General features: G+C 42.1%; 1 protein-coding gene across 2 annotated transcripts; it reads right to left on the bottom strand.

Moving 5' to 3' along the window:
- Positions 1-830: 830 nt before the first annotated feature.
- On the bottom strand, positions 831-24840 carry galnt7 (UDP-N-acetyl-alpha-D-galactosamine: polypeptide N-acetylgalactosaminyltransferase 7). Of its 2 annotated transcripts, none has more exons than XM_056271787.1 (12): positions 24427-24840; positions 22566-23014; positions 12175-12341; positions 8226-8356; positions 8068-8147; positions 6566-6748; positions 4943-5060; positions 3330-3452; positions 2980-3198; positions 2778-2876; positions 2561-2689; positions 831-1802 (listed from the first exon to the last, which is right to left on the bottom strand). In XM_056271787.1, the coding sequence occupies exons 1-12, from the start codon at positions 24550-24552 to the stop codon at positions 1665-1667; spliced, it is 1962 nt and encodes a 653-aa protein (XP_056127762.1). In that variant the 5' UTR covers positions 24553-24840; the 3' UTR covers positions 831-1664. The 2 variants fall into 2 exon arrangements, with proteins under 2 accessions (XP_056127762.1, XP_056127761.1); XM_056271786.1 differs by lacking the exon at positions 6566-6748 and adding an exon at positions 6223-6405.
- Positions 24841-25144: the final 304 nt, after the last annotated feature.

Below are 25144 nucleotides of genomic sequence, written 5' to 3'. Positions count from 1 at the left end.
CTTCAAAATATCTTTTGTGTTCAACGAAAAACTCCTACAGATTTGGAACATGAGGGTGAGCAAGTAATGACACTTTACATTTTTGGGTGAACTATCCCTTTAAATTGAGGTTTGTTTCTAATTGGACTTAATTGTTGGTTATCAGGTTAACTCCCCTGTGAATAACTTGATCTGAAAATTAAGAGGCATCAATGCACATGTAACTTCATCTGTAACCAGACTTATGGTTAAATGCATTAATGATTTGTTTGGGCTGAGATGTCCTTCTGTTTGGTCATGTGACATAGGTTGGGTGTATTGTTCTATCAGTGACCAGATGTATATCATTCATCTGCATCCAAAAGCTCAGTCTACTGCCTTGAACAACCTATTCAGCATATGAACAGAATATTGGGATCAATTCCACATTAGCAGGCACTTTCCAAGAACACTGCAAAAAAAAAGCCTATAACTTCTACATTAAAGGGAGGTGCTTAAAATTCACAAACTCAGAAAACATTTTATCAACGAATAACTTGCTGAATGTTTAAAATTTTAGATGTGCAAACCGTGTTACCGAAATTTGAAACATGTAAATACAGAAACCATGTGCTGTTTTTTTTTTACTACTACAGTAGTTAAAAACAACTTTTTATGGTTCAATTTTGTATTAGGTAAATATGTAACTAGTTTTTTTGATACAGAAACAATGTGATTTATGCAGCGGTTTATATATATATATATATAACGTGGAACCCAACAAAATTGCCAACTTAATTCCCTTGATCATCTAAATGGTTGAAATATCAGTGCTTATAACCTGCTAAAAACAAAACTTTAATACAGCAACAGACTGGTAAAAATGTTCCATTTATTTTCTTGAGAAAACAGCCATTATAAGTTAGATATTTACACCTTCATTTGGAACCCCACCGTATCTCAAAATGTTAATTTAGAAATAATCATATTTACATTGTACAAAACAAACAAAAATGTACACATTGCAATCATTCCCAACCTTAAAACACAACTTTGCTCCATTTGCTTGTGATTTTTGGCCATGAACAGTATAATCAATCAATGATTTTCACAAACAAGTAACAAATGTTCCCTCAACCAACCAAACATTTATGCAGTAGACAAAAATAAATGTATCACTTTTTTCCTTTTTTTCATTGTTGACCCCTTGTCCTCATTTCCCTCGTCTTTCCACTCCCGTTCTTTACCCATAGAATGTGGCAAAAAAATGTGCCATTGTGCCAAAGACGAAAAAAGTTCAAGTGGCAGGTTGACATCTCAAACATAAAGTTCCAGTGTTAAAAAAATATTTTATGCATCCCAGTCCTTGATGGACAACCTTTACTTTATAATGGAGCAGCAACAGAAGTGGTATTAGATAATTTAATTTATCTCAGCACACATTGTGCACATTCTACAAAAGATAAAAAACATTCTGTTAGGTAGACCCCTCCAATCCACAGATTCCAAAGAAAAACCCATGCAATGGACACTGGGGATGAACCGATGTAAACATTGTCTTCAATGGAGAAAAAAAAACTAATATGATCAGAGTTCAGTTATTGTGGCGATGACTAAAACTTCATTAGTCACATGTATACTGGTAAAACATGTTTCTGTAGTCAGTGGTTTTCCTTGAAGCACATTTGAGACAGTAAAGCCAGCTCTCAAACTGCCACAATGTTGTTCATCTCCCACTTCTGCGAGCTCTTACTGTTGTCACAGTCAGTTATATAAACCTTGTGCAATACATCAGAGCGATCCAAACATTTCCCTGTAGGTATATGTGTGAATCGATGCAGATCCTACGAGAAATCAGAAGCGTTGGAAAAGTTCACTGAAGAATCAATACAGAAAGGTACGGAATCAAGCTTGCTAAAACTTTACAATAAAGTTAATAAATTAGGTATCATGAACTTAAAAACTATTTTTACAGCATTATTCATGTATAAAATATTAATAATTGATAATGTTTGTTAACTAAGGGATATTGTTTTATGTTTTACTAACTATGCATTAAAATGATCAAAAGGGACTTTTACACAGTTACAAAAAAATGTATACTTCAAATAAACGATATTCATCAATGAATCCTGAAAAAAAAAAAACTGTTTTCAACATTGATAATAACAAGAAAAGAACAAAACCAGCACATGATTTCTGAAGGATCATGTGACGCTGAAGACTTGAGTAATAATGCTGAAAATTCAGCTTTGCCATCCCAGAAATAAAGAACAGTTATTTTAAATTGTAATAATTTCACAATATTACCGTTTTTACTGTATTTTTCATCAAATAAATGCAGCTTTTGGTGAACATAAGAGAAGTTTTTTGAAATGCTTACGTTTTTTTCATTGTTATCTAGCGATTACATACACTAGTGTTGAACTTTATTGTTAAGTGTCATCTACAGTTTAATTTGTGTATAGGGCATTATTAAACTTACTTAAAACAATTATTCCAAAATGTTTTGATGCAATCAACATGTGGTAAAAATGGTGGTTTTGTTGATTAGGGGCTCAGGCTGCGTTACAAAAGAGGCTCGAAACCTGGTGTGACATACCTTAAAATATTTCCACTCCGTGTGCTCGTTCAAGTTGCAGTGTGTTATGATGACGGCAGATCCATCTCCTCCTTTTGTCAGGCACTGGTCGTACTGCATGAGTTGGTTTGCTTCATTAATTCTGAAGAGCTGAAGAAATGCCAAATTGAAATGAGATCAAAAACTTGTTCTAAAAACAGTCAAAGCAAAGTATTGCTGCTAAAACATTTCCCTATACCTGATTTCCACCCATTCTGTGACAAGGCCCAATCTCGACATTGCCACCATTGGTGTGGCCCATGCTGTCAATGCAGTAGCTGGTCTCATACCCACGGATCTATCGAAAGAAAAAGCGACTGAATGATGACAAATTCCACAACATTCACTATCACTTTAATCAACTGCATTTTCTCCATTTCGTGAATAACTTCTATATGCACCTCTCCCCATTCGACATTCTTCGGAGGAAGTGGGTAATGTAGAGGGATGTCATAGGCAATCTCCTCCATGAACCACTTGAAGCTCTTGCAGCGATGTTCCTCTCTGAACTTTTTCAAGCTGCTGATGTCCCCGTAGGCCAGCGTGAGAGTCTCAGGCCGACTGGCGTAGAAATAGTCCTTATACTCATCCCACCACACCTCCACCACCCGCACATAGTTCTACATGCAGCCAATAAGGAGAAGGGAGGTTACAGACTGGATTAAAGTGTATCAGTAAAGTATAGCTTTGACCCAGTTTTGTTTTCAGATTCAGAAAGGTCTGATTATAGAATAAAAAGAGTAAAACTGACCTTAAGTGTGGGGGATGAGCCTACATGAGCAGGAGGTGGGTTTCCTTGCCAGCCCTGCAGACGGTAGATGTGCCCCACCCGTGAACATGGCACGAACAGAAGCTTCCCACCACATTGCCATATCTACACAGGACACACACATGGCAGGGATTCAGAAAGTGTCCACGTACAAACAAACTGCTCAAGTTGGCTAACTGTGTTGCTCTGTGCAATTATTGTAGAAGAAATATCACCCTGAAGAAGTTTATTTTGTAATAATGACTGTACATTATTATTCCTTACTTTTGTTACTTAAAAACATGGGCATTACGTATTGATTTGAGTAGAAATTGTTGTATTATTCTGCTGGTAGAGCCAGCTGAAAAGACAGAACACAAGCACAGCTACAAAAGAAAAATGTGTGTGCAGTCAGCTATAAAATGTTACACTGGACAAAGATCATTATTCAGAAATAAGCGACTGTTTCGAATACGGATTCTGATTGGTCACTTCCATGTCATTCAAAACGATAAACAAACTGAATCAAATCAATCCCACCTTTAAAAATATGTAATGGAATATCGCAGTAGTTATTATAAACTATTTGTGCTCATCATCATTTTTTTAAAGATTCAAGTGCGATTGTAATCTTTAATCAAAATAACTTATAACCCCTCCCTCTTGTAACATCATCTCTTCTGTGATGATGTGTTTACCAGCTCGCGGGCAACCTGTCACTCGCATGAGATCACAGTAATAGCAAATGATCCAACCATCCAATCAATTACTGTTGAACAAAATCAAGTCCCACCCAACATTTTGCTTCACTTACCCAAAATGCATCACAATTGGGAAGTAAAAAACTATCACAACTTCCGTTTCATGCCGATTTTAAAGGCAGGGTAGGATTTTTGTTCCAGAAACATTTTTTGTTATGCTGGTTAAAAGTCTCTTCACATCCTGATAGCAATCACTAAGTTAAGTGGTGTAAATATATTTATATGTATATATCTTGTCTGTGGATGGTGTAGGACCATACAATGTTTGTTTATTCGGTCCGAATGCAATGATAGGATGTCCTACCTGCCTGTTAGAGTATGTATTTGCATACTTCCGCAACATCAGCACGTTTCTTAACTACTGTTATTTGGAAGAGAATGAAACCCGTGAGGTTATAGCTGGAGTGGTTCTTGAATTTATACGTTTCAATGGCAACACTATCAACGGCGAAATGAATCTGCAGCAGTCACGTGATATAGGTCAGTGCTCTTTAAGTTTTTTTATGTTCATTATTATTGTGATGTTAATGCGCTTTGAGACGTGAGGTGGTTTAACGCCGTCTCTCGTGACGCTTTTGTTTGCTTCTTGCTGTAAGCGTTCATGTGTTTTGGAGGAGGTGTGGCTTTGTAGATGCTTTGAAGGGAGGGTGGGATCTCATGCTTTCAAAGCTTGCTCGCTATTGCTAGCCTCTCCGAAATTTATCTAATCTACCTTACCTTAGAAAAAAAAATAGAAACACAGAATTAACCTTTATGCAAACTTAACTAATCTAGTAAAACTTTCAATTGAGAACACTACCAATTTCTAGGTAGGAGAAATTGGTAGGAGACCTTGTAGGAGATCTCAAAGTTTACCTTGTAGGAGATCTCAAAGTTTTCTCCTCCCCAGATCTGAAGGCCTGGATCATAGAGGCCCAGCTCGAAAAAGAATTCTCTTTCTATTGCGAAGAGTCCTCCAGCCATGGCAGGAGACCTGACACACAAATTCACTCATCACGAATGTTCACCCCTTACTTTTCACACACATACAATACGCTATTTTACAACATTAAGAGACGAGGCCTTGTTCAGACAGGCAGTAAAAATTTGAAATCAATTTAGTTTTTTGTAGTCTGAATTAATGAAAAACAGTGACAACAAACTGCAATATATGCACATCACGGCTGTTGACTACAATTAATTTACTCCTCTTTGAAAAAAATAAAATAAATAAATTTAAGAGAAAAAAAAGGATTTCCCTGCAGTGTGAACAAAACCGAAGAGACACCAAAACAAGCAGTAAAACTTTCATTTACATTTATGCATTTGGCAGACGCTTTTATCCAAAGCGACTTGCGTTGCATTACAAGGTTCACATTTGCATTCTTAGCAGTTCTTGCTTTCCCTGGGATTCGATCCCATGACCGTGGCATTGCAAGCGCCAATGCTCTACTCTGTTTGAGCTACAGGAAAGCTACAACCAATCAGGTGACAAACCAAAATGCTGACAGGCAATCAGGACGTTTCCCTTATACTATCAGAATGTCCCTTTTAAAAAAAAAAATTATTATTATCCATGTTCTGTCTCAGTGCCTACATAATTCTGCAAAATTCTGGTGTCTCTTTTTACGTTATATTACCCATAGAATCAAACATCAGAGAGAATTTATTTCAGAAGAGAGCACAGAAAACAGCATAATGTAAAGATGAAGCTCTAGTTAAAATTCAAGCAGCAACAGCATTCACACTTTCCCATGCTTGGTGACACGTATATGTACACTTGGGTTGTAGACTTATGCCAAGTCACTACCACAGAAGAGATTAGTTGGTAGACAAGAGAGAATGGAGACTACATGCAAAGAGAAGCAGAAACAAGGTCTGTGAGTAGTTCGTTTCTAAATTCTAGTAGTTGAGCGACTCAACCAGAACAGCCATAGTGGAGTCATAATATATTAAGTATTTTATTCAAATCACTTCATTGTTTTATGACCACTTCATAGCAGTTAGTATGCAGCATGAGCATCAAACGAGCTGAACTGTTAAAGAAGCAGAGTCAAGCAGACCACCACCAATCTTTACAAGAGAGAGACATCGTCTCTCCACTTAGGCGTGTTGTGGTCAGCCCTAATCAGCTCAAGATTATGGCTCTAAATTACCGATAAGGCTCAGTTCTAGTTAGTCTCTTCTGCTTCTCCTTGTCACCCAGTGGCACGCGTTTCCAAAGCATGCTCCAGTCCCATGCTCCTCTGGCAAAGCCATCCTCGTCCCCGCCCCCCTGGGGCTCGATGATATAAGTCTTGCCGTTAATAGAATCTATGAGAGGCACTGTGCACACCGTTCTGAACATAGCCACAGAGGATGGAGGAGAGACAAGGGGGACGTCCATGCAAGCAAACATGGACACACATACACAAACACAAGGGGGTGGGGGAGACAAAACAAGAGAGAGAGAGACAGAATGGATTAAATGATCATGCTTATAGGAGGGTGGAAGTTTACCGATAAGGCTCTGTCTTATGCTTTCTCTTAGCCTTCTCCCTGCTGCTAAGAGGGACCCTTTTCCACAGGAGGCTCCAGTCCCAGGCGCCACGCGCCAGGCCGTCCTCGTCCCCGCCCTGCTGTGGCTCTATGGTATAATCATTGCCGTCTATGTAATCTATCAACGGTACTGTGCAGACCGTTCTGCAACATTAACACAACACAGTATTAACAATACATTTAGGTAAAGATAAAAAAATAATACCACACCTGTGTAGTGTACTAGAAATAAAATGTAAATATATATATATATATTAATATTTGAATAACATGTCCATAAAAAAAAAAGCTCATGTGGTCGAACCAATATGAAAAAAAAAAATCTTTATATCATAGAGGGGACTGCAGCCCTTCTTTAAAGTATTTTAATTAATTCGACATTTTTATGACAAGGCAAGATTAGTTCAGACTGAGTGTTTAAAAAAAAACAGTTAATGATATTTATTATTTCATGGTATTTATACAAAAAAATGTGTTCGCCTAAAAATATCTTTTCAAATTTATTTTCAAAACAATGACTTAGTTAGGGCTGGAACGATGTGTCGACGTTATCGATTATGTACTGTTTATGTTCATCCCTATTCCGCTGTCATTTTTCCACACAAAACTAAACTCTAGAGCAGATACTAATGGCTATTAAGACACGCCGCTTAGTTGCGTTCATACACCGTTTTTTTTTTTACGAGCGTGACAACCCTATTCAATAAACAAACTTGACACCTGCACATTTTCAGGACTCACAACCGCATTCTCGACAAAGCCACGCTGAATGAACTCACCCTCAAGTTGTAGCAAACCTGTATGAGTTTTTTTCTTCTGCTGAACACAAAGGAAGATATTTTGAAGAACGACTGGAATCAAACAGTTGTTTGGCACCATTGACTTCCATAGTAGAAAAAAAATTTCTATGGAAGTCAATGGTGCCAAAGTTCCAATCGTTCTTGAAAATATCTTCCTTTGTGTTCAGCAGAAGAAAGAAACTCATTCAGGTTTGCAACAACTTGAGGGTGAGTAAATGATGACAGAATTTTAATTTTTGGGTGGAGTATCCCTTTAAGTGGCGCTGCCTTACTAGCCATTAGTATCTATTTTTGTTTAGTATGAAACACGACAGTGGATTAGGAATGAACATAAACAGAGCATAATCTACATAATAGATTATATTGACACGCCGTTCCAGCTCTAATTAAGATGTGTGCACTCACATGTTTTCGAGGAGCAAGGTAAATGCTACGTTTTACTTTTAGGTTATACCACATGACCTTTTTAAATTCATTAAATGTAAACTTTTCTTTTAAAACAAGTTTTTTGTGTGTTTTTTTTTCAAAATGAATAGGAAGAGAACACATTTCTAGAAAGCCAACACATGCATATTAAACAATTTTAAAATATTTAAAAGATAAATGTATCTTCAAAGTCTCTTTTTTAGTGAGCACAAAACCAGCCTAGAGCTTAAGTAATACCTGTCTTTTGAAATGGGGGCCACCAGTGGGGCGTACCAGTTTATCCCAACTTCACAATGAGCATCCAGGTAGATCAGCACCTGAGGACAGAACCACAGCGTGAGATAGCTACATTTATGTAGCACCATTAAACAGCATGTTAATAATGGGGCCCATACCTGTCCCAGAGTGGCTTTGCGGGCTCCTATGCTCCTGGCCTGGATCAGACCCTCTCTCTTCTCATTGCGAAACAGTTTGACCAACCCATTCCATTGTTTTAAATACTCCTCCAGCCTCTCTTTAAGATGAACTAAACAGAGAACACTCTCAGGCTTTGTCTACACTGACAGACACAAAAATGTCATCTAATATCTTTTTTTTTTTTTTTTTTATGTTGTCCAAATTACCTCATGAGCTCCATGGGGACATAACATGAGCAAGTAGCAAAATGTCCAGCTTTCTGCCTGCACTTGTTAATTATACCTTGCTACTCAGTTGTAAAAGAAGGTTATTGGCATATTGTTCAAACCTACATCATTACTACAGCAGCCAATGTAGATATAGCAGACATCGATTATGTCTGAGCAAGCGGAGCCGATTTGACCACTTGCGAAATAACAGTGCAGACAGTCAGCCCAAAAGATTGCATTTGAAAACCAAATCGAAACTGTGTGCAGCATGAACAAAGTTTTACTGACCTTTACTACAAAGCGCATAAAACATTCTGTGCCTATACGCTCTTTATCGATTCTTATCGGCTAATTCTGCAGCACTGCATTCATTCATAGTTCCCCTGTGAGCGATCTCTTAAAGAGTAATGATCTCCATTCAGTAACAGTCTGCTTGCCCCATATTAATGAACAAGCGCTAAGCATTAGTCTTCAGGCAGACCGCCTACAGGTTGTGGCAAAGATATGTCTCTTTCACTTATGAGTGCAGAATAGACTCTCAGGAGAGAGATATCAAAAAACTAAAGACATTCATCACTTTCTTAAACCTGAAAAACCAGTAACAGCTGAAAGACAACATGCAAATCCCGGAGCATTTAGGACAAGAAAGCAAAAAAAAAAAAAAAACTGGTGCAATACAGCTTCTGTATTTAAATCAAGTGATATTAAACTGATTTACTATCTATTTTCTAAATGCATGTTATTGATCTATTTTGAACAATTAATCTGTGCATACATATACATTCATACATATATATGACCTTGTAATGCTTCCAATTGGTTAAAGACCCACTCCGATGAAAATAATGTTTTTCTAGGTGTTAACATGTTCTTGTGGCATTTTTCTGATGTTAGAGGACATATCTTGAGAAAAATCAGCTCAAAGTTGTATTTCTGAGTATTTCTACATTCAAATGGCTGTGAATCAGTAGCAGACGCTAAAATGCTGGCTAAAATCGACTGGAGTTGTGACGTAGTAACTCCACTGGGCGTCTCCACACGCGACGTCTTAGAGTGAAATAATGATCGGTGATAACTTTGATTAACTTTGGATAATAATAATTAACGTGTATATAATACTGTTGCCCCACCGGTATTGGGGGTGTAAGCTAGCGGGAGAGACAGAGCTCTCAGCAACGGGCAGGGGGAGGGTCGTCTCCGTGCCAACGGCTCCGCCTACAACGCAGAGGCGAATTGCTAATGAGCTACTACCGCTCTGCTGAAGCGAAGTCCCAGAAAACGGCACAGGTTTTGTGATTTTGGCTAAAAATGGCATAATCATAATTTAAAGACCACTGGGAATGTTTAAAAATAGCTCAAAATATGATCGGAGTGGGACTTTAAGTCTTCACATCACTGCAGCCGCTGTTAGAGGCTCTGGTTGCAATAGAAACAGTCAGTGTCCTGAGACAAGAGCTTAGGTTTGCTCATATTCAACCATAAAAAACAACATTTATGGGACAGTTCATCCCAGATCTTGTTGCTGATTTGGGATGTTATTTAAATGTGAGTGTGGCAAGCAGTTTTTGAGATTTCAGGATTCCCCCATTCAAGTAGATAGGACCCAAAATAGTTGCCGAAAGTCATTACAAATATGGCTGCCAAGTGAATGGGTTTCCTTGAAAGGAACTTTGGCCAGACTCTTGCCATCAACTGCAAGCTCATATTCAGGCAATCTACCTCCATCCAATCAACAACGACTGATAAAAACAAGTCCCAGGCCTGCGCTACCTTTTTTTTTTTTTTTTTTTACAATATATTTCACATTTCAATATGGAACAAATCTGTTGCTACTTCAGTTCTCGCGACTAAATCAGTGCGATTTGTGCTGTGGTACGAGCTTGCAGGCGATTTTTTTTTCTTTCGGGAAAAATTGCACGTAAATCGCTGATGCTCGTATGATCGTGGCTTGCATGGTATGAGAGGAATTACGAGCCGAGCCAAGTACGTTATGAGCACCTCCCGATCATTTTCAAAACATGTAAAAAAAAAAATTCAGGGAGTCGACCTGATTTTTGACCAGTTTCCCCAGTCTGTCCCCTATTGCCCGGAATCAAACACAACCACTTCACATAGGTTAGATCTATGAATATTACTACAGCCTAATGCATTTAGTGCTACTAATGCAGCAGCCAGGCTTCTGACTAGCTCACGTAAGTTTCAGCACATCACTCCTATTTTGATCTCCTTGAAATGGTTGCCGGTGAAATTTAGAGTAGAATCCAAAATATTAACCCTGGTTTATAAATCCTTACATAATCTTGCACCGGTCTATTTTGCTGAGTTGGTGCATTCACACAACTCTTCGCGACCACTCAGATCGGGACATTTAGGAATGCTGTCCATCCCTAGGTCCAGATTGAAACACCGTGGTGATCGAGCTTTTTCTATTGCTGGTCCAACACTCTGGAACAAGCTCCCTGTAGCCATCTGAACAGCACCATCTCTTTTTATTTATAAATCTATGCTTAGATCCTATTTTCTTGAACAGATGTTGTTAGTCTAAAATATGTTATGTTGTTGTTGTATTTTATCCCTTTGTACATTTTTATGTACAGCACTTTGGCCAACCCATGGTTGTTTTTAAATGTGCTTTATAAATAAAGAAAAGAAAAGAAAGACAGAAAATAAATTTATCAGGTTAACTGACTCGTAACGTGTGCAATAGTTCATGTCCTCCCGAGTGTCCAAACTTGCACAGTGTACGCCCCCCTTAGAGTCAGAGACACACCAAGCCAACGGTTGGCCATCGGGCAACGTGCGCAAAACAGTAAGCAAGCGCGGTTTTGTTTATGGTTTGTATACCAGCAGTTTTAGTTTCACTTTCTCTTTTTGAATGACGAATATAGATGTATATATCTGCTTAAATAGACAGTTAGGTATATCTCCTTTACACGCAGAACGCAGATGCTACTTGACAGTCGCTTTTAGTCCTTTCGGTGTGTTCAAGCACAGATATTTTTCTCCGACGCAGGCGACGCGAGCCGACAACACAGTCGGCTTTAATCAGCGCTAGTTCTTTGGGGTCAGTTTGGTGTGTCCCTACCTTTAGTCAATGAGAATCAGCATCATATGATATTATTTTTTTCTAATTTCTAATCTAATTTATAGATTAATTTGCAATAAATACACTAAAAATAGAAAGTTATAAGTAGAAAACAGTAATGAACACTTCACTTAAATGAATTGGTTAATCTTTTTTAAACGGTTTCTTCTAAATTACCAAACGGGATGCAATAACCAATAAAATGAAACGATTCAGACTTATTGGTATTTGAGGAGGACAGGAAAGTGTGTTTGATTATTGCTTGTTTGCTTGGCTGTTGCAACAATAAAATGTGCAAGGGACATAAAAACAGCGACACTACTTCCAGTTACTACATCTGCATTGATTAATAAAACACCCGAGAGCTACTGTCACAATACTGTAAAATGTCATTAAGATATATAGTTCCTTTGTTATTGTTAATTAAAAAACTACCAGCATCAGTGCACTTTGTCTTTGCCATGTTTGTTGTGTAAATATGACTTTAGTTGTCAGACCTGATGCTTTTTTTTTGCACAAGCACTGTGCTGAGTTTAAAGAAAAGTGCAAACCACAGACATGTGCTATTTAGAGTGCTATTCATATGCTATTTAGAGTTATCTGATGAAGAAATGAAAACGATGCTCACGCTACCTTTGTTACTGAAGTCATCAATCATGACTATCTCAGCCAGGTATCTTCTTGGGGTTCTTTTGATGACGCTGTGCACCGTCCTCATCAGGGTGGACCAGCCCTCATTATGGAAGACAATGATCACGCTGGAGGTGAGGAGGTTGTCATCATAGTGCCAGTATTTACACCTGCAGACAATATAAACAGCTATAAAACACACTCTGTACTGGAAGTGAGCGTTGATGTTATATGTGCCTGTCTGGTCTGTATTACTGTTCACAGGTTTGCACAAATTGCACGTGAATACACAGCTTATCATGTGTTAGCGGTAGATTCTTACACACTGGCATGCATCTCTATCCAGTGAAAGAAATTTGTGCGACAGGAAACAGCAACTTTGCTCACGGTTTCCTCCACACAGGGGGAAAGCAATGCACAGTTACACTTCCTCATTCTCTTTCTAAGCTTGAAATAAAAGTTTCTTTATCCAGTTTCATTCACTTGCAGTAAATAATACAGTTGTGTGTGGGACTGGGGGAGAAATGCTGTTTAGAACTACAGGATGAATTGCACAAACTCCATGCTATTTTATGAAGGTTTGAGCTTCCAGGCACCCTAATATATTTGAAATATAGAAGTGGTGGGGAAAAGGCGCCTATTTGAGCTATGAAACTGAAGGATATGCATGCACAAACAATTTGGCTTTGTTTGTAGGTTCCAGGTGGGTTATTTGCACTAGGGCTTAATATATGTACAAGTTCTTACATAGTGCAAACAGAAGTTTTAAAGTAAAAGTTTGATCAGGTTAAAACATATAAAATATATTGATGAGGAAACTCTTGATGCCTTTAAGTAAAAAGGATTTTTAGATTTGCCTATGCTTGTATGCATAAAAATGATTAGCCTAAAACACAAAATTTCCCTCATAAAACCATAAAAAATATTGTTTCCTGTCTGCAACATAATAATACACTGCCAGAGCAATACTTTCTTTAAACCTCTTTTTAACCTCTTTTTAGCATCAGACTTAGGTTTCAATGTTCTTAAGTGTGCAGAGGCCTAACTTGTATATTAGGCCTACATAGCACAGTAAAGCCACTCAACTGGAAGAACAACTCACTCCCATGGCATTAAATCTCGCTGGAGATGAAGGTGTGTTGCACTACTTGTAAACACATTGTCACCATCTGAGTGCTAATACTAACTGTTCTTCTAAACTACATAGATTCTATTTAGTTACATGTTTTAGCTAATTTTAGCACTGAATCTCTGAGGTAATGGAGCTGTTCGGTTGTGACGTCCATTTGTAGGCCAACTAAGAGGGCCAATTCATCATGAGTTCCCGTGAGAATTTCCACTGCATCATTGCCGTGCTAAAAGGTATAGGGGTGTGGATAAAGGTCTTTATCCTAGGTAGTGAAAGCTATATGTAAGGGTGTAGGGTAGGATTAGGGGTTAGTTTCGGTTATAGCAATTCACCTTTCGGCACGCCCATTATATCGATCTGCAGATCTCTAAAATAGGGTCTTACAAAGCTCACTTGAAGAGACTTTTTATGTTTTGTTCTACAATATAGGCTAAATTACACACAGTTATACGTCAAATGTGAGTCTTAAAAATAGTAGCAAAAAAAAAAAAATCACTCTAGAAGAACTACAATTGTTGTCAGAATCATGAAACACGTCAACCCTTATCCTTGTGGTGGTTGTAGTCTTCAAAACAAGGTCTCTTCAAAAAAACTTAATGTAAACCACTCACCTTATTTTACTCAAATTAAAAAGCATTTGACGGCCATTCAAATGCAATTCTGACGAAATAACATTTTTTGAAAGTAACAAATTTGACAATATCTCATTAACGTGTAGGTTATACAGTATAGGCTAGAATATTTGGGTTAAAACGCAGGAAATAGATGGATGATTATGTGTCCTCGTCTGCTTCCTTTGATGTCACAGTTCAGGATAATTGCAAGGGAAGTTGTTGGCTCAAGAAAACTTGTATGTGCCAACAAACAAAGATTTAAAATTAAAAACAATAACAAAATTGATAAAGCTATTCTTACTTGACTTGACTAACATGCTGCAGTGTTGACTTGTGAGGAAGGCTTGACTAAATAATGAAATTAAGTAAAACGTCTCTGGTTACTTGCGTAACCTATGTTCTCTGAATAGGGAACGAGACGCTGCGGAAAGCGCAGTGGGATATCCTCTGGATGTGCCGATTGCCTGAAGCCCTATAGAATCACGCCAATCCATTGGCTGATGGCGCTCGCGCAAAGCTGGCTCCGCCCCGACGCTCTTACGTCGTAGCATGATGTACGCGCGCGCGCCATCTTCTCCTCAGATTTCTCTGCCGAAAAGAAAAACTGTCGGCAGCGCGAGGAGCTTGGCAGCGAACGCAGCGTCTCGTTCCCTATTCAGAGAACATAGGTTACGCAAGTAACCAGAGACGTTCTCTTTCATAGGTTCACTCAACGCTGCGGAAAGCGCAGTGGGAACGAAATACCAAACTCGCCAAGCTAAGCGCTGCCATAACCGGTACCAGACCAAATAATAACAACCATGATAGGTTCAAGCAGATAGAACCTGGGAACCTGGAGTCATGTCAAGATCCAAATTATAGAACCTCACAAAGGTGTGCGGAGAGGACCAACCTGCCGCCACACAAATGTCTTCCAAGAGGGCCCCTCTAAAGAGAGCTTGAGAGGAAGCCACACTTCTGGTGGAATGCGCTCTGATGCTAAGAGGTGAAGGCAAACCACGCACCTCATAAGCCAGCGAAATAGCGTCCGTTACCCAGTGGGAAATCCTCTGCTTTGATGCTGCAAGCCCGCGGCGGCCAGCACCAAAACATACCAAGAGCTGGTTTGATTTCCTCCAACCGCTTGAGCGATCTACATACAACTTCAAAGAACGGACCGGGCAGAGCAAGTTAAGTTTCCTTTCTTCCTCAGAGGCAAAAGGAGGAGGGTGGAAAGCATTAAGGTTAACAACCTGAGAGCGGAACGCCGTGGAAAGAACCTTGGGTACATACCCCGACCTCGGCCTCAAGGTAACCCTAACCAGGCCAGGAGCGAAGTCCAAGCATGACTCACTAATAGAGAGAGCCTGCAAATCCCCTATCCGCTTCAGTGAAGATAAAGCTAACAAAAGAGCAACCTTAAGAGTCAGAATCCGCTCAGGAGCTGACTCCAAGGGCTCGAAGGGAGCCTCTGTCAAACCCTCCAGGACGACTGACAGGTCCCACGAGGGAACACTAGGGGGGCGAGCCGGTTTCAGGCGCCTAACCCCACGCATGAAGGCCGAAACTAACCTCAGCTTCCCCAAGGGAATCTCATCCGATTCTCTATGAGCAGCAATAGCTGCGACATACACTCTGAGAGTGGTAGCGGCCGCTCCGGAAGCAAACTTTTCCTGCAGGAATTCCAGCACTGAGCCTACTGGGCAGCTAACTGGGTTCCTATCATGTGCTAAGCACCACGCCTCGAACACCCTCCACTTGGAGGAATATAGCCTCCTCGTCGAAGGGGCTCTAGCATTCGCAATAGTCTCCTGAACGTCGGTTGGGAGATCAAAGCTTAAAGCTAACGGCCTCTGATAGGCCAAACGTACAGCTTCCAAATGTCGGGGCGAGGATGCCATATCCTGCCCTGAAGCTGGGAAAGCAGGTCCTCCCTGACCGGTATCTCCCAGGGGGAGGATTCCAACAGAGGGATCAGCTCCGAAAACCATGGCTGGGACGGCCAGAATGGGGCTACCAGAAGGAGGCGGACTCCGCTCTCCCTCACTCTGGACAGAACCGCCTGGATCAGCTTGATGGGCGGGAAGGCATAGAGTTTCTGCATCGGCCAAGGGTGGGCGAACGCATCTATCCCCAATGGAGCTGGAGGGCTCAGAGAGAACCAAAGCGGGCATTGGGACGACTCCTGAGATGCAAAGAGGTCCACTTCCGCTTTTCCGAACACCTCCCAGATCAGGGCCACCGACTGGCGGTTCAACATCCATTCCCCAGACCTGAGCTTCTGCCTCGACAGAAAATCTGCTGCGAGGTTCAGAATCCCTGGGACATGAACTGCTCTCAGAGAGAGGAACTTGTCCTGGGACCACAGGAGAAGGTGACGCGCATGCCTGTCTAGGGTGCGCGATCGTGAACCCCCCTGTCTGTTTACATGGGACACTACTGCCATATTGTCCGTTCTGACAATGACATGGTGTCCTTCGAGGAAAGGGAGAAAGTGGCAAAGAGCCAGGAAGACAGCCCTCAGCTCCAAGCTGTTTATGTGCCACGAGAGGGTCTCGCCAGTCCAAACCCCACACGCTGGCCTGCCCTCGAAAACCGCTCCCCAGCCGGTCAGAGAGGCATCCGTCGTAACCATCTGGCGACGGAATACCGCACCCATACCGACTCCTTTCTGAAGGAAGAGGGGGTCCCGCCAGATTGACAGGGCGCGAAAGCAACTGCGCGACACCTTCAATAGGCGAAAGGCTGGCCCCGTGGGCCGAGCCCCTGAGAGCTTCATCCACCACAGAAAAGGTCTCATGTGGAGCAGCCCCAGAGGTAGCACAGGGGAGGCCGCGGCCATAAGGCCCAGAAGTCTGCGGCAGGTGCTCACGGAAACATGCTGGCCTAGTGCGAAACGGGACAGACATGTCACCAGACTGGAAATCCGTGCAGGAGCCAAACGGGCCTGCATAAGAACGGAGTCCATGCATACCCCCAAGAAAACCGTGTTCTGAGCTGGAGTAAGAACGCTCTTCTCCGTATTCAGCCTCAAACCGAGAGACTGAATATGACGGAGGACAATGTCCCTGTGGTGAGTCACCAACTCTCTGGAGTGGGCTAAAAGGAGCCAATCGTCCAGGTAGTTGAGTATATGGATGCCCTGGAGCCGCAGCGGGGCCAGAGCAGCATCCATACACTTTGAGAACGTCCTTGGCGCTAGAGCGAGGCCAAAGGGGAGGACCCTGTACTGGTACGCTTTCCCTCCAAAGGCGAACCTGAGGAACTTCCTGTGTCGCCGTACGACCTGGATGTGGAAATAAGCATCCTTGAGGTCTACCGTCACGAACCAGTCCCCCCGCCGGATATGAGATATGATGGCCTTCAGCGTCAACATTTTGAATTTTCCTTTGTAAAGAGAGAAATTCAACCGGCGAAGATCTAGTATCGGCCGCAGGCCGCCCCCCTTCTTCGGGACCAGGAAGTAACGGCTGTAGAAGCCCTGTTCGACTTCCCCCGAAGGAATCTCTTCTATCGCCCCCTCCAGCAGAAGGGATGAAATCTCCTGCTGTAGTACAGAAGCCTGAGCGGCGCTGTCGACTACAGTAGGAAAGACCCCGTTGAAGCAGGGGGGGTTGCGACAAAACTGAAGCGTGTAGCCGAGCCGAACTGTGCGAAGGATCCAAGGCGATACCCCTGGTAAACGCTCCCATTCTTGAACGAAATGTGATAGAGGCAGAGGAGTGTTGCAGTGCAAGGGACATACCTGAGGTAGGGTGTCGCGCTGGTTTCCATGGGGAGGCGCGGTTGACCGTGGAGGAGAGCGCTTGGCGTCCTGACACGTATTGGGGGGTACCACCACCTGGATAGAAGTAACTGGGTCCGCCTGCTCCAGAGGAAAAAGAACTGTGCCTCTGAGGAAGCGATTGGCGGGTGTAACGTGCACCGGGAGCGAGGGGAGAAAGCAAGATGCGTCTCCTTCCTCCTGCGCCGGACTGGGTGAAGAGAGTGAAACAGGACCTGCACTTCGAAACACGCTGGGTGGCGAAGGTGACAGGGTTGGATGAGGAGAGCCGGCTGGAGGAGGGCAGAAACGCTTGCGCGGTCTGTCCCAACCTCGTAGATCTGATGAGGCTCTCCTCCTCCTGCCCTGCGGGTCAGGAACGGCTCGAGGAGGCTGGAGCGGCCGATTTGTTGGACCGCTTCAGCTGAAGGCGCTTGTGAGGGCGCTGGCGAGGAAATGGACGACCTCGGGCTCCCCAGACAGTAGTTGGTGGGTGGCGAGCCGGGTCACTCCTGCTAGTAGGGAACTCAGCCCTATGAGCAGAGCGTTCTCGGGTTTGAGAAGGGGGAGGGTTGGAGTCACTGGGCCCTCTGACCCTCCTGGGCATAAACTGCCTGAACGCGGCCGACTGAGACTTAGCGGCGCGGAACTTGTCAACCACCGTGTTGACCGCCTCCCCGAAAAGACCTGAGTGGGAGATAGGGGCATCCAGGAGGAAACTCTTATCCTTGTCTCGGATCTCCGTGAGATTCAACCAGAGGTGGCGCTCTGCAGCAACCGAGCCCGCCATAGAGCGACCTACAGCCCGAGCAGTGTGCTTGGTGGCTCTTAGGGCCAGATCTGTGGCTTTGCGAAGCTCTTTGACAGCTTCGGGCGTCAGTCCCTCTCCTTCATCCATGTCCTTCAAGACGTCCGCTTGGTAGGCTTGAAGGATGGCCATGGTATGCAGGGCCATGCCTGCCTGACCAGCCGCCATGTAAGACTTCCCAATAAGGGAGGAAGTAGTCCTACAAGCCTTGGAAGGAAGAAGGGGACGCGCCTTCCAAGACGGTGCAGACGACGGGGCGAGGTGGTTAGCCAGCGTGTCCTCGACCGCTGGAATAGCGGAATAACCCTGCTCCACAAAACCAACAAGGTTGGTGAAGTCAGCGGCTGCCGCATTAGTTAGGCGTGCGGAGAATGGCTGCTTCCAGGATCTGGAGATCTCGTGATGCAGATCGCTGAAAAAGGGCAGCTTTCTTCGCTCTGGCCTAGAATTAGGGCCACGTAGGAACCTCTCGTCGAGTTTGGACGATTGAGACTCGCGGGGCTCATCAGGCCAGTCAATAGAGAGCTTCTCTGTAGCGCGCGACAGCACCTCAATAAGCTCAGTGTAGGCCGGAGTAGGCCGCGCGTCCTGGCCGCTAGGCGGGATAACGTCATCAGCCAAAGCAGGCCCGAAATCCTCGGAGTCGGAGGCTGCAGTGTAAATAACGTCATCCAGACCGAAAGAAACCGATTCGCGGGCTCCCGGGCTGGGACATAAATAATCATGCGCGAATTCAACCGCGCCGCGTGCGTGCTCGGGAGAGGGAGGGAGAGAAAGGGCGAGGCCCGTCTGCTCATACTCAATATCCTCGAGCTCAACATCCGAACCCCAGGCCGCGGATCCACGAGAGGCCTCAGCAGTCTCGGGAGCGCGACGGGGGGAAACGAATGTCTCCTTCTCAAAAACCGCGAGTCTAGAGCGGAGGGTTTTGAGAAGGAGATTGTCACAAAATTTACATTTCGACAATCCTAATACAGCCTCACGCGCATGCGAAAAACCCATACATTTAACACACTTACTGTGAGGGTCGTCGTTCGAGATAAAACGAACGCATGGCGGAGAGCAGCGTCGATAATCCATGACACTTCACTGTAAGGAGAACAGAGTTCCACTTATACCAGTCGCTGAAGTGTCGAGACGAAAGCTGAAGTTGAATTGAAGAATTCGGGCTCAGAAAAACCGCACGAAGGGCGAGATGTGACCGCTTCGTGAAGGCAGAGAAATCTGAGGAGAAGATGGCGCGCGCGCGTACATCATGCTACGACGTAAGAGCGTCGGGGCGGAGCCAGCTTTGCGCGAGCGCCATCAGCCAATGGATTGGCGTGATTCTATAGGGCTTCAGGCAATCGGCACATCCAGAGGATATCCCACTGCGCTTTCCGCAGCGTTGAGTGAACCTATGAAAGAGAACATCACTACTAAGAAACAAAGTGTGTAAACACTGACATCTTCAGACAAAAGTTGGTATCACCGAATACACTCATCAACAATTTAGTTTGCCAAAGGAAATACAACCAATACAAATGTCATAACGCAATCATTCTACAATCTATATGATCATAATTACGTCTGTGAAAAGTTAAAAATATATCTGAGCTCTGCTGCACTCTGAGAAGTCACACACCTGCGGGCTCACAACTGATCAGTTCCAAAGGGCCATATATATTATATACATACTAACCAATGTTAATAATAATACCGCCAAAGATCAGCGGTGTTCTTTTTCCCAGTAACATTTAGTGCCATACTGCAAGTTCATAAGCTGTTGAAAACCTTTGCACCCTGCCTGTACCAAAGAACAGTGGTGTCTATTGTTTCAGCCCTAACTTGGATCCAGACACAATCCAGATTTCTCTACTAGAAAAGAAGGAAGCGATTTTGAGAGAACATGCGTATTTGTGTATTAAAAGCATCCTGGCATCAAGTCAAAACATAATAATAATAATTCATTACATTTATATAGCGCTTTTCTAGGCACTCAAAGCGCTTTACATAGAAGGGGGAATCTCCTCAACCACCACCAATGTACACCAAAACATGTAGCAATGACATTACAACACAGCTGAATGAATGAGCATGACTGAATTTGGTTATATTTAGGATCATGTACCTCAAAGAGCACAACATTGTACCTGGTCATGTGTTCAATTTTCTAGGGAACAAGCATACTGACAAAATGTATACCTTGAATTCATTTTTTTTTTTGTTAAAAGCATCTTCAAGATGTAAAAATATAATTTTTAGATAATAAGCTGGTCAAGTTAAATATAATTTGCATTAAAGGAATAGTTCACCCAAAAATAAAAATACTGTCATTTACTCACCCTCATGCCATTCCAAACAATAGTTGTAACAAAACAGTTTAGACTTCCATTGTACAATTAAACAGAAACATTTCTCAAAATATCTTCTTTTAAGGTCATACAGAAGAAAGAAAGTCATACAGTTTTGGAATGGCATAAGTAAATAAGTGTAGCCTGGTTAAAACCAGACCATTCTCAGTTGTAACTGAGTTATGGTCTGGCAAAGCGTTATAGACAAATCATTTCCAGAGGGGCGTCACCAATGGACGTCGCGGATAGACCTAAACCCAATCAGAGCGATGAAGGAGATGACGTATGCAGAGCGGCGGAGAAACATCTCCGAGTGTTGTTCTTTGCTCGGTTTTTAACAAAAAGGAAACTTTCAAATCGCTTAAAACAGACACATGTGATTCAAACGAGTGATGTTCGACGGCGGCATCCATCTTTGTAATGTAGGCTACAAAATCTGCTTCAAAATCCCAGCGCTGTTGTCATCGTGTAAAGCCCGCCCCAACGTTTCTGATCGGTGCCTCGATTTCGACGGATTGGAAATGGGCTTGAATGAGCTCTTTGCCAGACTAACTTTCAGAGCAAATCTAAATTTGCCCGAAGTTGTCTGGGTTTTCCCAGGCTAAAATAAGTGAGTAAATGACAGCATTTTCTTTTTTGGGTGAACTATCGCTTTAAAAGCCACCATTCAGGCTATCTGCAAAAGAAACAGCACAGACCAAAGCGCTATAAAATGCACTAATGATTAAACTGCTGATGGTGAAAACACTGCATGCTTTTTATATCATCAACTTTTGCCCAATGACAATGTATACCAAGTGTGAAATGTAACCATATAATAATATTGTTGAATAAAAACAAAATGAGTTTGTGTTCAAACTGGATAACCTACAGTGGTCAAATATGAAGCTGAAGCTGTTGTTAAAGCCTCAGGTAGGGCATTTCTGAAGCTGTATGAACTCATAAAGCAGTCTCAGGCAGATAATCCAGCTTTCCAGCTTGGAGGGGAGTTAATGAGAGAGACTACGGCTTATCATTCAGCTGTGACGTGGCTAAACAACATTTTCGTGGCTGAATTATGGCCATAATGCCGATCCCATTTAATGTCTGGAACATTAGTAATAGAGTGCAGCACATTATCTACCCAGTACTAACTGTCCTTTCAGTGAGAAGGGTATAGGATACATTCCTTAATATACTGATACGCGGTACAGTGTTTATATCCGAAGGTACTTTGATATTTGCATACATGGTGTTTACAATACATGGTACACCAAGGTACTCATATGTTCCATGGTCTTACCTGACAAAAATTATGTGAAATTTATGTGAGAAATTCAGGATTACCATAGTTTTTTTTTTGTGAGTGTGTGAACAGATTAAAGGAGAAATGGAAAATGACGTGGCTCAAAAGGAGGTTTTTCTTCCGTTACTACGCCACTGAAATAGCTTGTTTGAAAAGGTGTGTCCTTGTCGGTTTCATCTTTCTGGGTGTGATCACAAAAATAACTCAGAAAGTCAACATGTCAAACTTGACTGTCTATAGTGTGTGGTCTGAGCATCTTAAAAATAAATGTTAATTATTTTATAAATGGATACTGTAGTCAAATAGCCTACATACTGAAACAAAAGAGGACCAACCTGTTAACATCTAATGAAGCAAAACACCATTTAAAACCATACAAAACACTGCCAAAAAAACCCAGAGGTTGCTACCACACCCACATTCTCCCCTCACACACACACAAATATATTCTGAAATCAGAGTGACGTGCGTCCTCATACTCACTCTTCATGCCGCAAGTCGCCGATAGTTCTATCCAAGGAGATCATATCGCTGGCTACCATATTAAAGCCGAATTCCTTGATGCTAGCCTGAACCGCATCTTTGTACTCAGGTCCCAACACAAACGGTTTGCTCCCCTCTCCTGGTCCGTCCAGGGACCCATGAGGCTCAGGTTCTTTAGGCTCAAAGTTGCCCAGAATCCCTTTCTTCAACACAGGTTCGCTAAAAACATTGGTGTGGGGCTTGAAGGTGACATATTGCTTTTGGATGACATTCAGCTGGTTCTGGGCTCTTAATTCAGGGTTTGGCTTGTCACCATTTTTCTGGCGGATAGACTCCAGATCAACCTCAACTCCTTCAACGTGGGGCCAAGGAACAACTGGCTTGAACTGGTCAACCATGTCATTATTGGGAGGGATGGGCTGCAGAAGTTTATCTGGTTCTCTTCCTGCCTATGAAATGAGACACATTTTTTGTTAGATGTTAACCCTATAAAGCCATATCTACTACATGCTTTCTACCCTCTGGCTGATAGTTCATACTTTTTTATCAAGTAAAAATCCTTGAAATGCTCACGATTTCACACTTTTTGTTGTGAATTATTTAATGATTTTAATAAAGTAAACGTAACAATAACGTTTATTTTGTTAAGGGGTTAGTTCACCCAAAAATAAAAATTATCACATAATTTACTCACCCTCAAGCCATCTGAGGTGTATATAATTTTCTTCTTTCAGCCAAACACAATTGGAGTTATATTAAAACATATTCAAGCTTTGTAATAGGAGATAATGTTAGTGGTATAATTTTTTTAAGCTAAAAATGCGCATCCATCCATATTTTCTTACAAAAACACATTGCTTCACTTCAAATGGCCTCAGTTTGAGCCTCTGAATAACATTAAGTCGTTGTCCCCCCTCTTCGAATGTAAGCTCCATTTTCTTGCTACATTACAGGTAATCATACTACATGGGCCATACAAGTATTAGCCTACGTATTATTTCAAATGACAGGTTTACATGTAAAGACAAGCACTTTCAAGTAAACATTTAGATAAGCACCCTTTATGCAAAAGACAAACTGAGGTGAAATGAGAAAACAAAGAAGAAACTCTGTACAAATAATGTGCTCCGTACAAAAGCAGTTCAAATAAATCCGCGAGAATTTAATACCACAGAAACAAGCTACACCAGACTGGTGCTGTTGACAGAAAGGTGTCAATGTGCCACGTGTCACTCGCATTTCTGTGCAATCTCTTTTGAAAGCAAATAAATGTGTGTCCATGTAGCCTACACTTATTCATCTCGAGCTGATCATTTAATTTAGTCTGCAAGAATATCGACCCCCTATTTGATCTCGAAGACCCCATTAGTACATAATCAGTAAAGTTACTGATACAGCTAACCATTTAAAATCAACAGTTTACATTAAATATTTATATTAAATAACTGACATTTTAAATTAATTATACGTGTCTCCAATAAGCAACCAGTAAGTTAACTACAGAAACGACCTTCCGGGTTTTCGCTGAATTTGCTGCTAACATTACTTATGAGGATGTAGACACTGACAGCGACATTTAGCTCTCTATGCTAGTAGCTGACATCCATATCTGCGTTTTGAGTTTAATTAGAATGGAAATACATATTTAAATACTTTTCAAGATGAATAAAAACGTCCTGTGTCTGATTCAATTCATCGGTCAGTTCTCGCTGCTCATCTCCATGACAACCGCAGCAGTTAGCATGCTAATCATCATGCTAGCCGACCCTCCTGAATACTAAAACATGGTGAAATTAACAGCAAACACAGCGAAAACATTCACGTCTCCAGATAACTAACGACCATTGAAGTGATACTTTACCATTAAGCCAGCGAACGGGTTATCGTCGCCTGCCTTCGGTGTCAGGGAAGACCAAAGCAAAACCAGACCCAAAAATGTGCCGATGACCAGTACACTTCGAAGGATGAATCCGACCTTTAACCTCATTTTGGAAAAATCAGTTGAAAAATAATAAGAATGAAAGAAAAGAGGGATCTAGCACAAATAAATAAACACTCCGCAGCCTGTATGGGCACATCGAATCCCTCCCTCTCACTCTCTTTTTTTTTTTCTCACTCTCTCTCTCTCCCTCCCTCCTCTGCTCCTTTATTCAATAAAACTCCCACTATCCTCTATGATTCAGTCACGAAAAAAAAGTCATACAATAAGCAAACAGTTGCGTGTGTGTGCGTGCATGCGCGCAACGCAGCCATGAGGTCTAACACACACGGATCTGTGAATGAACACACACGGACGTGCGGAATAATTGATAGGAAATAAAAGGCCCGTAGAGATGTCCGGGGCGGAGACTTCCACAAGTGTTGCAGTATTCGTTTACGCACACCTATTGCCAAACCCTTCTCGCTTTGTGCCACGCACACATAACTATTCGTATCGTTTTTGAAGAGACCGAGATGAACAAGGGTCAGAGATCAGAATCGTTCAGTATTCTGGATGTCGGCATGAAATCAAAATGGAATTCTCATTTGTACGAAATATTGAAGTAGGGGAGACCGGGGATGAAAGTAACACATTTTGT

The sequence above is a fragment of the Rhinichthys klamathensis genome, unplaced genomic scaffold (genome assembly GCF_029890125.1).
Source record: "Rhinichthys klamathensis goyatoka isolate OS25496 unplaced genomic scaffold, OSU_Roscu_1.1 h1tg000325l_1, whole genome shotgun sequence".
Taxonomy (NCBI): Eukaryota; Metazoa; Chordata; class Actinopteri; order Cypriniformes; family Leuciscidae; genus Rhinichthys; species Rhinichthys klamathensis.
This window is presented reverse-complemented; position numbering and strand designations above follow the sequence as displayed.